At 35.6% G+C, this 10,963-nt stretch overlaps 1 protein-coding gene across 2 annotated transcripts; it reads left to right on the top strand.

Moving 5' to 3' along the window:
* On the top strand, nt 1–9,209 carry LOC132179893 (probable thimet oligopeptidase). 2 transcript variants are annotated; one of them, XM_059592685.1, is made up of 20 exons: nt 12–432; nt 583–704; nt 887–1,050; nt 1,450–1,540; nt 1,844–2,023; nt 2,863–2,943; nt 3,356–3,436; nt 4,042–4,134; nt 4,256–4,336; nt 4,455–4,617; nt 4,761–4,881; nt 4,998–5,070; nt 6,210–6,317; nt 7,357–7,454; nt 7,536–7,581; nt 7,744–7,840; nt 8,021–8,094; nt 8,172–8,276; nt 8,519–8,599; nt 8,839–9,209. In XM_059592685.1, the coding sequence occupies exons 1-20, from the start codon at nt 273–275 to the stop codon at nt 8,947–8,949; spliced, it is 2,130 nt and encodes a 709-aa protein (XP_059448668.1). In that variant the 5' UTR covers nt 12–272; the 3' UTR covers nt 8,950–9,209. The 2 variants fall into 2 exon arrangements, with proteins under 2 accessions (XP_059448669.1, XP_059448668.1); XM_059592686.1 differs by lacking the exons at nt 8,172–8,276; nt 8,519–8,599; nt 8,839–9,209 and having other exon boundaries at nt 1–432; nt 8,005–8,087.
* Nucleotides 9,210–10,963: the final 1,754 nt, after the last annotated feature.

Below are 10,963 nucleotides of genomic sequence, written 5' to 3'. Positions count from 1 at the left end.
CGTCCGTCAAAATCCCATCACTTTTTTCAACGCAAACGCGGGGCTGGTCTTGATACCTGACGACAATAACGACGATGGCTTACCTGACCGACCAAATATTTTTAAAACCCCTAATTCGCCGCCCTAATTTTTTCACAAAATTTTAAAAACTGAATATTGGTTTTCAAAAAAATTTATTATCCGCGTAGCATTAAAAATTTTGATTGCATTGCATTCCCTCCTGATTGCCGTTTGGTGAGCGAGAAAGTATAATAGAGTGGGAGAAAGAGAAAATGACGCAAAGTGAAAGAAAGAGCGAGAAAATGGCCACCGAGCAGAAGAGAGACCGGACGAACCTACTCGCTCTAACCGGAACCGCTGCACTCGTTGCTCTCGCTGTCAACCTCGCTGTCTCCGCCTTCAACTCACACAAGAGAAGGACAAAGAAGAAAGGTTCCCTCTCTTTCCCACACTCTCCTATCTACTTCCGCTCAAATCTATTCAATTCACTTACTGTTCTGTGATCTCGTAGAGTTCGTTTTTCCTTTGAGACACCTACTGTTTGAATCTTTATTTATATGGTCAATTTGTGTTTGCTTCCAGATCTTCCGGGCTCTAGTGTTCGTGTTAATCTCTCGGCGTCGGAGATTCGCAGATTAGCTGACCGAATCATTGCGAACTCTAAAGTGGTTCATGATAGAGTTGCTTCTGTTCCCCTTGACAAGGTATTGACAAGTTCACAGCTGCTTGTACATTTCTGATATCAAATCCTATTGACTAGTTCATTGCTCGGCAAATTTCTCTTTTTTTTTTTTTTTTTTGCGCTTTTTGACTCCCTGATGGCTTCAATCTATGCACGCGTTTATTCTTGAGCTGCTTTTCATGTATATTGAATTGAAAACGGCAGGTTACGTACATGAACGTTGTGTCGCCTCTGGCAGAATTAGAGGCACAACAGTCTCCAATGATACAATCTTGTGTGTTTCCGAAGTTGGTGTCCACTTCGGATGATGTGCGCAAAGCGAGCGCCGAAGCTGAGCGGAGAATAGATGGTCATGTTCTGATATGCAGGTTTTATTTATGTAGTTTTTTATTCAATTTCAAGTATTCGCTTTTCTTTTTTTCCCTCTCTCCAATGGATTGGTGCGATGTAATCACTATTTAATTCTTTTGAATTCTACGTGATATATGCTTAGCCGGGGAAAAAACCTAGTTGTAATTGAAATACTTAACTTAAGCTTGTTAGAATTGTGATATCAACAGAAGATTGTCAAAGAAAAGACTAAACCTTATTAGGGTGGATAATTTGGTTGTGGGTTCAAGATCAACTGGGTTCATGTACAATTTGCTAATTAAAAGCAAAAGACTAAACCTTATAGTGTATATGGAAAGAAAAAAAAGATTTTATTTTCATTTAGTTTACTCAGTATGGAAATGAAATATTTGTGGCATTTCATGCAAGCTGATCAGCAAGCGTGAAGATGTATACCGTGTTATCAAAGCCGTCTCTGCAAGGGGGGAGTGGATGAGTACTGAAGCTAAACATTATATTCAGAGACTGGTAAGGGCCTATACACAAACACTTGTTATATACTCAGCCTGTGTGTCTATGCATGCACTTCCATGCACGTGTATTACTTTTGGTGATCAATTTTTTTGATTTTGTAACATTTGTTTTGGCTTCTCAATTAGTAAGTACTTGCTTGATGTTAGCCTGAAATGGATATTTCCCTATGTAATCCATAGAACACGAGGGCCATCTTTATGCACATTGATATCTCTGTTTTTTGATACATCTCAAGAATTTTATTAATTTGCATTAAAAGTTGGACCTGGATGTTGATTCTGTTCTAATCAGTGACAGGTGAGAGACTTTGAGCGGAATGGTTTGAACCTTACTGGAGCCAAGAGAGAGCAAATGCAGCACTTGAAAGCTCAAATAGACGAGCTATGCTTTCGATATATAAAAAATCTGGATGATGATGGTTCTTTTCTTCTCTTCAGTGAGGCTGAGTTAGCTGGGTTACCGCCAGATTTCCTTAAGGTTTGATACTTTTAACTTTCCTTGTCTATTTTCCAGATGAATTTTTCTTGAGTGCCACTTTACAAGTTTAGTTAGGGAACTAATAAATGGTATTTTCTCCCTTCTTTTTGTCCAGATAGTATTTCAGGCAGGTTTAGTTTGTTTTAAGGTGCATGCTTGTATGTGGTGAATTTGTTAATAATCTTAGATACATACTGCTGCTTCCATTGAGGGGGTCAATGGATAAAGGCCAGACCCTGAAGATTTGTTTAACTATGTGATGCTGGACTATTCCTGATGCAAACCAACCACATGAAGATGTTAGTTGAAATAGTATACCAAGAAAAAAGGAGAAAAATAAGACAGAAGAAAAAAGAGTCTGAAAAGGGAACACCAGGAATTAGGGTTCTCCTTCTGGTAATGTATTCTTTATAATGGCCATGCGTAGTACAATTACATAAATGCCCTCCAATATTATAATGCTAAAATAACACATCAAAATGTTGAACAAGCAATTATTAACAAAAGTGATAAGAGAATGCTTACAGCAGAAATAAAAGGCAAACTGAATATTTAAAGATCCAAGTGCTTAAATAATCATGGAATATGGTATGGTTTTGCTGATGCTCAAAGGGTCAAAGCTCTCACCATGTTTCAGACTGACTATGATTGAAATGTTGTTGATATTCTTCTTAGCAAAACCCAAATTTTAAATTAAATCTTAATACAGCTGAACCATATCCATATCCATATAGAGGGGCAAACAATAGCTCAGTATTGCATAGTCTCTTCTTTGTCTCTAAGAAACTCATTTTCAGTGTAATGTATTGTTTTGCTGGAATGACTATGTTCCTGGGCAGGTCTTGGACACAGCTGAAAATGGTAAATTCAAGGTCACCCTAAGAAGTAATTTTGTTGCGGCAGTGCTGGAACTTTGCAAGGTATGACATTCTGCGCTCATTAATTGTGCCCTGTCCTGTACTGCTGCAAAATTAGTATGATATATTAATGGCGACAATGAATGCATTTAGTGGACAACATGTACTTGCGGTGCATTCTGGTTGAGTAAATCTCAGATGCATTGGCTTATCAAATGCATAGTTATGGTAACCATATTTTGAAAGAAACTTATATTCTTTATGTGCTTTGTTGTTTTGGATCTCGGATGCATCGGCTTATTAAATGCATAGTTATGGCAGGCATATTGGGAACAAAATTCATTCTTTCTTTGCTTTGTTGTTTTGGCTTGTAATTGCTTTTAGATGCAGTTGTTTCCTGATTGTTCTGTAGTGGGACATGTATATATATATATATATATATATAGTTAACAATATCAATTTTGAGCATGTGAAGGTAGGAAGGACAAGGAAGATGGTAGCCGTGGCATATGGGAGGAGATGTGGAGAAGACAATCTTTCGGTCTTAAAGAATTTGGTATGAATCCATTAGACCAGTTGTAAGTTTATAATATATAAAAAATTGAATCCAAGCCCTTATTTTATCATTAAAATTTTCTGACTTTTTTAAAGGCAATTGGCAAGTTTATTTTATTAGTTGGCATATGTAGATCTATTTGTGACTTAATCCTGTCTTTCAGAACCAAAATCCTTGTCTTCCAAGACTTGTAAAATATTTGCCATGAGTGTTTGTTGTGTATAAAATTTTAAAGATATCAAATGGGTGCTTAAAAAACCAACATATTGATGTTGTTTTGAAGAAAAATTATACAAATTAAATAGCAGGTTCTCAATTTTTAGTGTCGGTTTGCAACTCCAGGAAATCTAATATTGTGAAAGTGCTAATTGTCTTTGGTAAATGATCCTTATTAGAAGTTGTATATGAGCTGGTGAGAAGCAAATGTAATAGCTTTCTCGCTGTATGCAAACTATTGTTGCTCAGTGGCAACTGTTTAACTAAACGAGGTTCTTCAAAATTTTTAGATTCTAGAGCAGGAGTTTCTACTTGAGGCTTGTGTTTTTCTGCCTTCTTCTAACACTCTTTTTGCTGTTTTAAATCAATGCCCTTTTATTATGATTCAGGTCCAACTGCGCCATAAATATGCTCGTTTACTTGGCTATTCAAACTATGCAGACTATGTTGTGGATCTTAGAATGGCGAAGACACCCTCAAAGGTTTATATAATGTTTCCTTTTTTTTTTTTTAAAAAAAAAGTGATAAAGGACAATGTTAATCTGAGTCAAGCTTTAGATGGAGCTTGAGTTGAGTTTCTTTGAATATTTCTATTGTATCCAGGTATTTGAGTTCTTAGAGGACATCTCCATCAATTTATCTGACTTGGCAGCTAAAGAACTTAATATCTTGAAAGACTTAAAGGTTTGATTTTTTTTCTTTTCTTGTATGAATACTTAAAGGTTAGAATGTGCTTGCTATATGACTCATTTTGCCACGGTTTGTTCAATGTCTGATTGGTTTTCTGTCTGATGGCTATCAGAAGAAAGAGGAAGGAGATGTTTCATTTGGAATTGAGGATCTATTATACTATGCAAAGAGGGTCGAAGAACAGAAGTTTGATCTTGACTTTGGAGCTCTTAAGCAATACTTTCCTTTCAATTTGGTTTTATCTGGGGTCTTCAAAATTTTCCAAGACCTTTTTGGTAATTATATATTTTAGATTTGGATGAGATTTGGAGTGTCTTTAGAACATTCTCATCATGTATGATTTATAATGTCCAGTTGACTTGTACATTTTGGGTGTGATAAGTAGTGATATTCACCCCTTCGTCTTTGTTTCACACAGGTTTAAGGTTTGAGGAAATTTCAGATGCTGAGGTTTGGCATGGTGATGTTCGTGTTTTTTCAGTTTTTGACTTAAGTTCTGGTGAACTCTTGGGTTACTTCTACTTAGATATGTACACAAGGTTTGGTTTTACTTCTTTTTTTTTTTTTTTTGTTTTTACATTTTCAGCTCTTGGTCTATTCCTGATTTACTTATTTGAGTTTGAAAGACATGGGCATATGCTGTATACTTGGACAGGGAAGGAAAATATGGTCATACCTGTGTTGTGGCTCTTCAAAACGGTGCATTATCATTAGACGGCGCACGGCAGGTGATTTTTACGACCCTAAGATATCTGCTTTGAATCCATGGAAATTGAAATTGTGTAATTTATGAAGTTCAAATCTTATGGTGCTCGATTGGGCTTGAGGCTCCTTTCGAGTATTTTGTCATGGAATGCATTCCATCTGTTCTGAAAAATTTTAATCAGATGGTGAATCATTGTTGAAGAAAAATGATCATATTTGGTAGTAAACTTTGAGTGTGTGGAGGCAAATTACTATCATAAGAAACTAATTTTTCATTTCCTTGTATCACTACTACCACCTTCTTTCTGACAGCTCCACCACTGCCAGAAATGTGCCTCCATAATCGTTAGTCCACCTCCTCTGCCCCTGATGACACCAAAGCCACCACCGGCAATGACATTACCACCACATGTGTTTCTATTAATTCCATGCCTTTTTTTACCAACTTACTCCTCCTTACTGGCACTGTAGTTTTTGTCGTCTGAATTCTGAAACACATACAATCTTGGGTAAATATTTGCAAGAATATATGGATTTCAGAATTCCTATAATGGTCCTTCACAAAGTAGTTTCTTCTCTCCATTGTGGAGTCACCTATGATTGGTCAATTTTTATTCTGGAGCTAGTGTTTCACTCTCTAATTTTCCCTATATACAAAGATTGGAAGGTCTCCCTGTTAATGAGACGATGTGTGCTGCATGCAGTACCGAATGCCCTTGTGTTCAAAATGTCTCCTCATACTTGTACAGGAGTTCAGTTAATTGACTTATGTTTTTGGCTCCTTTAACCTCTAGCATTTGGTGGTTCTTGTATGTTTATTCAGATGAATGTATTTGTGTGTTCCTTAGCTTTTAGGTAGATTTGAGGCAGTATTGGAAAAGAAATATGCATGACTTGGCATAAAGATAGGCCTAGTAATTGGAGTGGCAAAGGAACAGGTTTAATATCTTGGTTGAGTTACTACTCTTTCTCTCTTGGGGGACTTGTAAAATAATCCCGTGTGGAGCCTGTTTTATCTTTGCCATGAGCATCCTTTTTAAGCTTTTATAATGATTTTCAAATCTTGTGTTTATGCTTATGAGTTCCTGTGCTTCATACCTTGTTATCTAAACAAACAAATTTGTATTATGTAAATTATTAAATCTTGGTTTCCTGCAACCAGGTAGCAGTGGCACTACTGATTTCTCAATTTGATAAAGACATTGGTGGTCATCCTGGGCTGTTGCGATTTTCTGAAGTGGTTAATCTTTTCCACGAATTTGGACATGTGGTATGTTTTCTTTGATCTTACACTTCATCTGGAATCAGAACTTGCATTCTCCTTCACTTATCTTTGTCAGTGTTAGAAACTGTATTAATACTGTAACGTATCTTGTTTGGTGTTACAAATTCTAGAAGGTGGTCTCAGTGATGGCAGACTGGTTTATTCTCTATGCTTTGGATGACTTTTCTGTGATGTTTCGCTTTTAATAAATGGAATGAAACGCCCTCATTTCAGTGGCTAAGGAACCTAAAACAGTTTTTGTAAAAAACAAAGTTTTTTGGACTGCGGCTACTGTGGTTACTTTTGTGTGTAACATAGCTTTTATTATATGATGGTTTTTCCACACTACTTAATGGCAAGATCCACTTCTGTCAATGTCTCTTCACTTAGAGTATTCTCTTGACAAGTTAGAGCATTCCTATTGAGCTCTTCAAATTTGGCTTTTCTTCAAAAAATTGAAAAAACTCACAAAAAGAGTCATTTAACAAGTTTTCTATTCTATTTCAAATAATTTAACTTTGATCAACAAAGCTCTCCAAATATCAAGAGCCAAAAAGTGAAGGCTATTTAGTTTTTTAAGCTTATATATTCATTTCCTTTCACTCTCTCCTCTACCAAAAACAAAGAAAGAATTATCAAAGAATAAAAAAGAATATTTATTTAACAAGTTCTCTACTCTATTTCAAATAATTTAACTTTGATCAACAAAGCTCTCCAAATATCAAGAGCCAAAAAGTGAAGGCTATTTCGTTTTTTAAGCTTATATATTCATTTCCCTTCTCTCTCTCCTCTACCAAAAACAAAGAAAGAATAAAAAAGAATATTTAACCAAAGTAGAGAAAGATGTAGAGGGTTTGATATTTGATTTATTATAAAAGTGGCTCTACAAATTAGAAAAAAGGGGTTTTGCTCTTCAAATTTCACTTTTATTTGAAGAGCTCAATAGAAATGCTCTAACACTGTTTCTATAGCGATAATGATAAATTGTATGTCGACTATAATGTGCTGTTGTCTACACTTTACATGGTCTTTCTTTGAACTTTAGGTCCAACATATTTGCAATCGTGCAACATTTGCTAGATTTTCTGGGCTGCGTGTAGATCCTGACTTTGTGGAGATCCCTGCTCAGGTGCTAGAAAACTTGTAAGTAATGGATCATGTTGTTTGATATTCTGATTAGAAAAAACACATACTCACCTTTCAATACTTCTGGAAAAAATTTAGGTGTTATGAGAGATTTGCTCTGAAGTTGATATCTGGTTTCCATCAGGTGATACATGGTTCTGACAAGATTTTGATTCTTTATAGTACATGCTTGGACTATTACTCTGGTCTCCTTGCCCTCTCCCTTCTTTCTTTTTCTCTTTACACGCATCAAAAGTGGTCCTTTTATTGATATACCTATACTTTTTTTGATTTATTTGGATTTTAGGATATCACAAAGCCCATCAAAGATGAGATATGTAAATCACTTAAAAGATGGAGACATTCCTTTTCTGCACTTAAATTGAAGCAAGAAATTTTTTATTGTAAGTTCTCTTATTATTTGACTTGCTGACTGGAATTTCCTAATGGCTAACTACATGTTTTGGTTTACTGCTTGTGAAATGGACATTTTTTTTAGAATGTAAAACATAACAGGTTATGAATGATTAGGTTCTGCAGATAATATCTTTAGTATAACTCAAATTAGGTCTTTGTGTTGTCAGGTCTTTTTGATCAAATTATACATTCTGCTGACAATATTGACGTCGTTGAGTTATTCAAGCATCTTCATCCAAAGGTAAGTAACTATCACGTTAATTCCTTTATAAAGTTGCATTTATGGATATATATATAAAAACCCTGTTTGTTCTCCAGGTGATGTTAGGTTTGCCAGTGTTGGAAGGAACCAATCCAGCTTCATGTTTTCCACGTACTGCTATTGGTTATGAAGCTGCTTGTTACAGTCGTATTTGGAGTGAGGTGTGGATCTCCTATTTATCACAATCGTTTGTTGCAATCATGTACTGTGGAGCAACATATCCTTCATAATTGTGTTGAGCGTTATATTTGTTTTCCAATTATTGACGTTTTAGTTACTTCATTCACAGTTGTTGTCCATGACCACTAATATCCAAGAATTAGAAAAATGACTGACTTGGAGGATCTGTCCATATTAGTTTTGAATCATATAATCATTAATGATACCTCAAATATGCCTGTAGGTTTTTGCAGCTGATATATTCGCCTCAAAGTTTCGTGGTGATCCTTCCAACCAGTATGTTGGCATGCAGTTCAGGAACAAGGTAAATAAGTCAAATAACTCGAACACCCATTGGCTATAATATTTTTGAACATTCCATTGGATTCATTTGTTAATAATATCCTTGGAAAGTGTGCCTTTTGTGTCAATTCTTGCCTTTTATTCCTAAAAATTGCATGGTATCTGTTAGCGCTTGTCTGACTCTCTGTCTGGAATGAAAATTACAATTGTTAAAGTCAACTTAGTTTTTTTTGTTGAGTTTTTTTGTTAATATTTTGGCAGGTATTGGGCCCAGGAGGAGCGAATGAACCTGTTGAACTTCTGTCAGACTTTCTTGGAAGAGAACCATCAATTCAAGCTTTTGTTGACAGCAAAGCCGAATATAGTTTTTGATGTAAATAGCCTCGGTAACTTCTTCTCTCCACCAGTTTCTCTCTACTGCAAGATAAAATTCACTTGGCACCCTGCAATTTTGTTGCAAGCAGAAATTATAGTTTTTACTAAGTTATTATCAAGCTTTCATGTTCAACTTGCTGATCACATCTTTCTTGCAATAGTTGTATTATTCATAGCAGCAATGAATCCACAGCCTCTCAGTCCTACATGTTTAGTTGCCAGCAAACGTTAAGAATGTTTTATTTTGATTTTGTATTTATATTTTGTAGATAACCCCTTATGGCTGAGACTCATGCATTTCACTGCTTCTCTAAGCTTGCACGAGTTAATATAATATTGCAGTGAATGCCCAATGAAAGCTAATGCTAGAATTATGCTATTATGAACAATGTTAATGTAGTGGTAATGGAAGAATGCACTTACGGTACGATTGGTACACAGAATGGTTATTCCATTAGAAAAAAGAAATAGCTTTTATTAAGAAAGGAAGAAGTGGAATAGAATAGCTTTGGTTTACCCTACGGTGCAGATGTTGTGTTAACTTGGGTGTCTCATTATCTATTTAGTTCCATTGTATTGTTTATTCATTTGGTTGACCTGCATGATGATATTAACTCAAATATTCACATGGCTGCTTGTAAACCAGTGATTCCCTGGTTGCAGCAATGTGATTTCAGCCACTTGGATGCTATTTTTTTTCAATTTTATTTTATTTTATGATATGGAACCTTACTAAGGCAGGCCCTTTGGACCCACATTTGAAGAGTAAACTTAAACTTGGATATATGACCCCAAGAAAAAGGATTATTCTATGAACAGTAGTGCAGAAGGGAATAATTATAGAAGTTGTATTGGTTTGACTTCCTTAAATGCTGCATTATATGCTTTTTCTTTTGGCCACTTGCATTGTATCCGGTATTTGTGTTCAGCGGATAATTTTGAAGTTTTCAAAATCAGCCGTGGGATTTGGAGGACAATAATGTCTTGAAAAGTACCATTGACATGATCGAACAAGCCTCACGGGTCCAACAAGCACCTACCGCCAGATCAATTCGTTTGCTTTTCTTTCTTCCTCGTGCGTCTTTCGTTTATGGATTTGACAATATTTCATAGTTGTCTATAAGTTAGTAAGAAGGAATGTTTTTCGTATTTGTAGTGGAGATTAGAATTTCGTTATTAATCTAAAGCTTAGGTAAGGGGGCAACTCAAATATTTAGAGTTTATTTGCTCTTTAACACAGTATAATTTTTACACATGTCTGTGTTTAGGGACATATCAGGGGGCGAGAGGGGGCCATACCCTCCCAACCCCTAACAAAGAAAAAGAAAAAAATTGAAGGATATTTTTTTGGGGGGTAGTTTATTAATTGTGACCACCTAGCAAAAATTTCAAACACAGTTCAATCCCCCAGCTTAAATTCTTAGCTTCGATCTTGCCTATGTTCATTTGAGTGTGTTTGCAGAATAGCTGAACAGAGATAAACACCTAGAGACTAGATGTACTTGATCTTTCTTCAACGTTCCATTTATTCAGTGGATTTCTTTTTGATTTTTTTTTTTTTTTGGGGGGGTCAAATTCAGTAATAGAATAAGTTTTTCAACTCTCAAGTCTCAATCAAAACAGCTTAAAACTCCCATCTTCACGGTCAAAATGGAAAGAAGAGAAATTACGATGACTTAGACATTTTTCAATCATAACAAACAAAGAGCTCATGCTAGCATGATGCTTCCTTCACCTTCTGAATTTTCAACACCTTTTTAATGTTCCACATTCCCACCAAGAAGGCTGAAATGGCCTCTTCGTGGCGAAGACAGCTCTTCTTTGCCAAACAGGTCAAACCTTTTGTCATCGCATAATAGAAACACTTATTCCTAATCCCCTCACACTATGATATAATCATAAAAGGTTAAGATTTAACCAAATTAGTATCCAACAGTTTGGGCGATTAGATCAATGGTTATATCTTTAACAATAAACAAATATTTTCTCCAACATAATTTGGAGAAAATCT

This window comes from Corylus avellana, chromosome ca4, assembly GCF_901000735.1.
Source record: "Corylus avellana chromosome ca4, CavTom2PMs-1.0".
In the NCBI taxonomy this organism is placed as follows: domain Eukaryota; kingdom Viridiplantae; phylum Streptophyta; class Magnoliopsida; order Fagales; family Betulaceae; genus Corylus; species Corylus avellana.
Note: the sequence above shows the minus strand (reverse complement) of the source record. Positions and strands in the feature narration are given on the sequence as shown.

What these genes read in the sequence shown, in the direction of transcription:
- LOC132179893 (XM_059592685.1), top strand. Translation starts at nt 273, where the DNA reads ATGACGCAAAGTGAAAGAAAGAGCGAGAAAATGGCCACCGAGCAGAAG. An exon ending in TCAAGCATCTTCATCCAAAG is followed by an intron (nt 8,095 to 8,171) that starts GTAAGTAACTAT and finishes TTTGTTCTCCAG; the next exon opens with GTGATGTTAGGTTTGCCAGT. An exon ending in ACAGTCGTATTTGGAGTGAG is followed by an intron (nt 8,277 to 8,518) that starts GTGTGGATCTCC and finishes ATATGCCTGTAG; the next exon opens with GTTTTTGCAGCTGATATATT.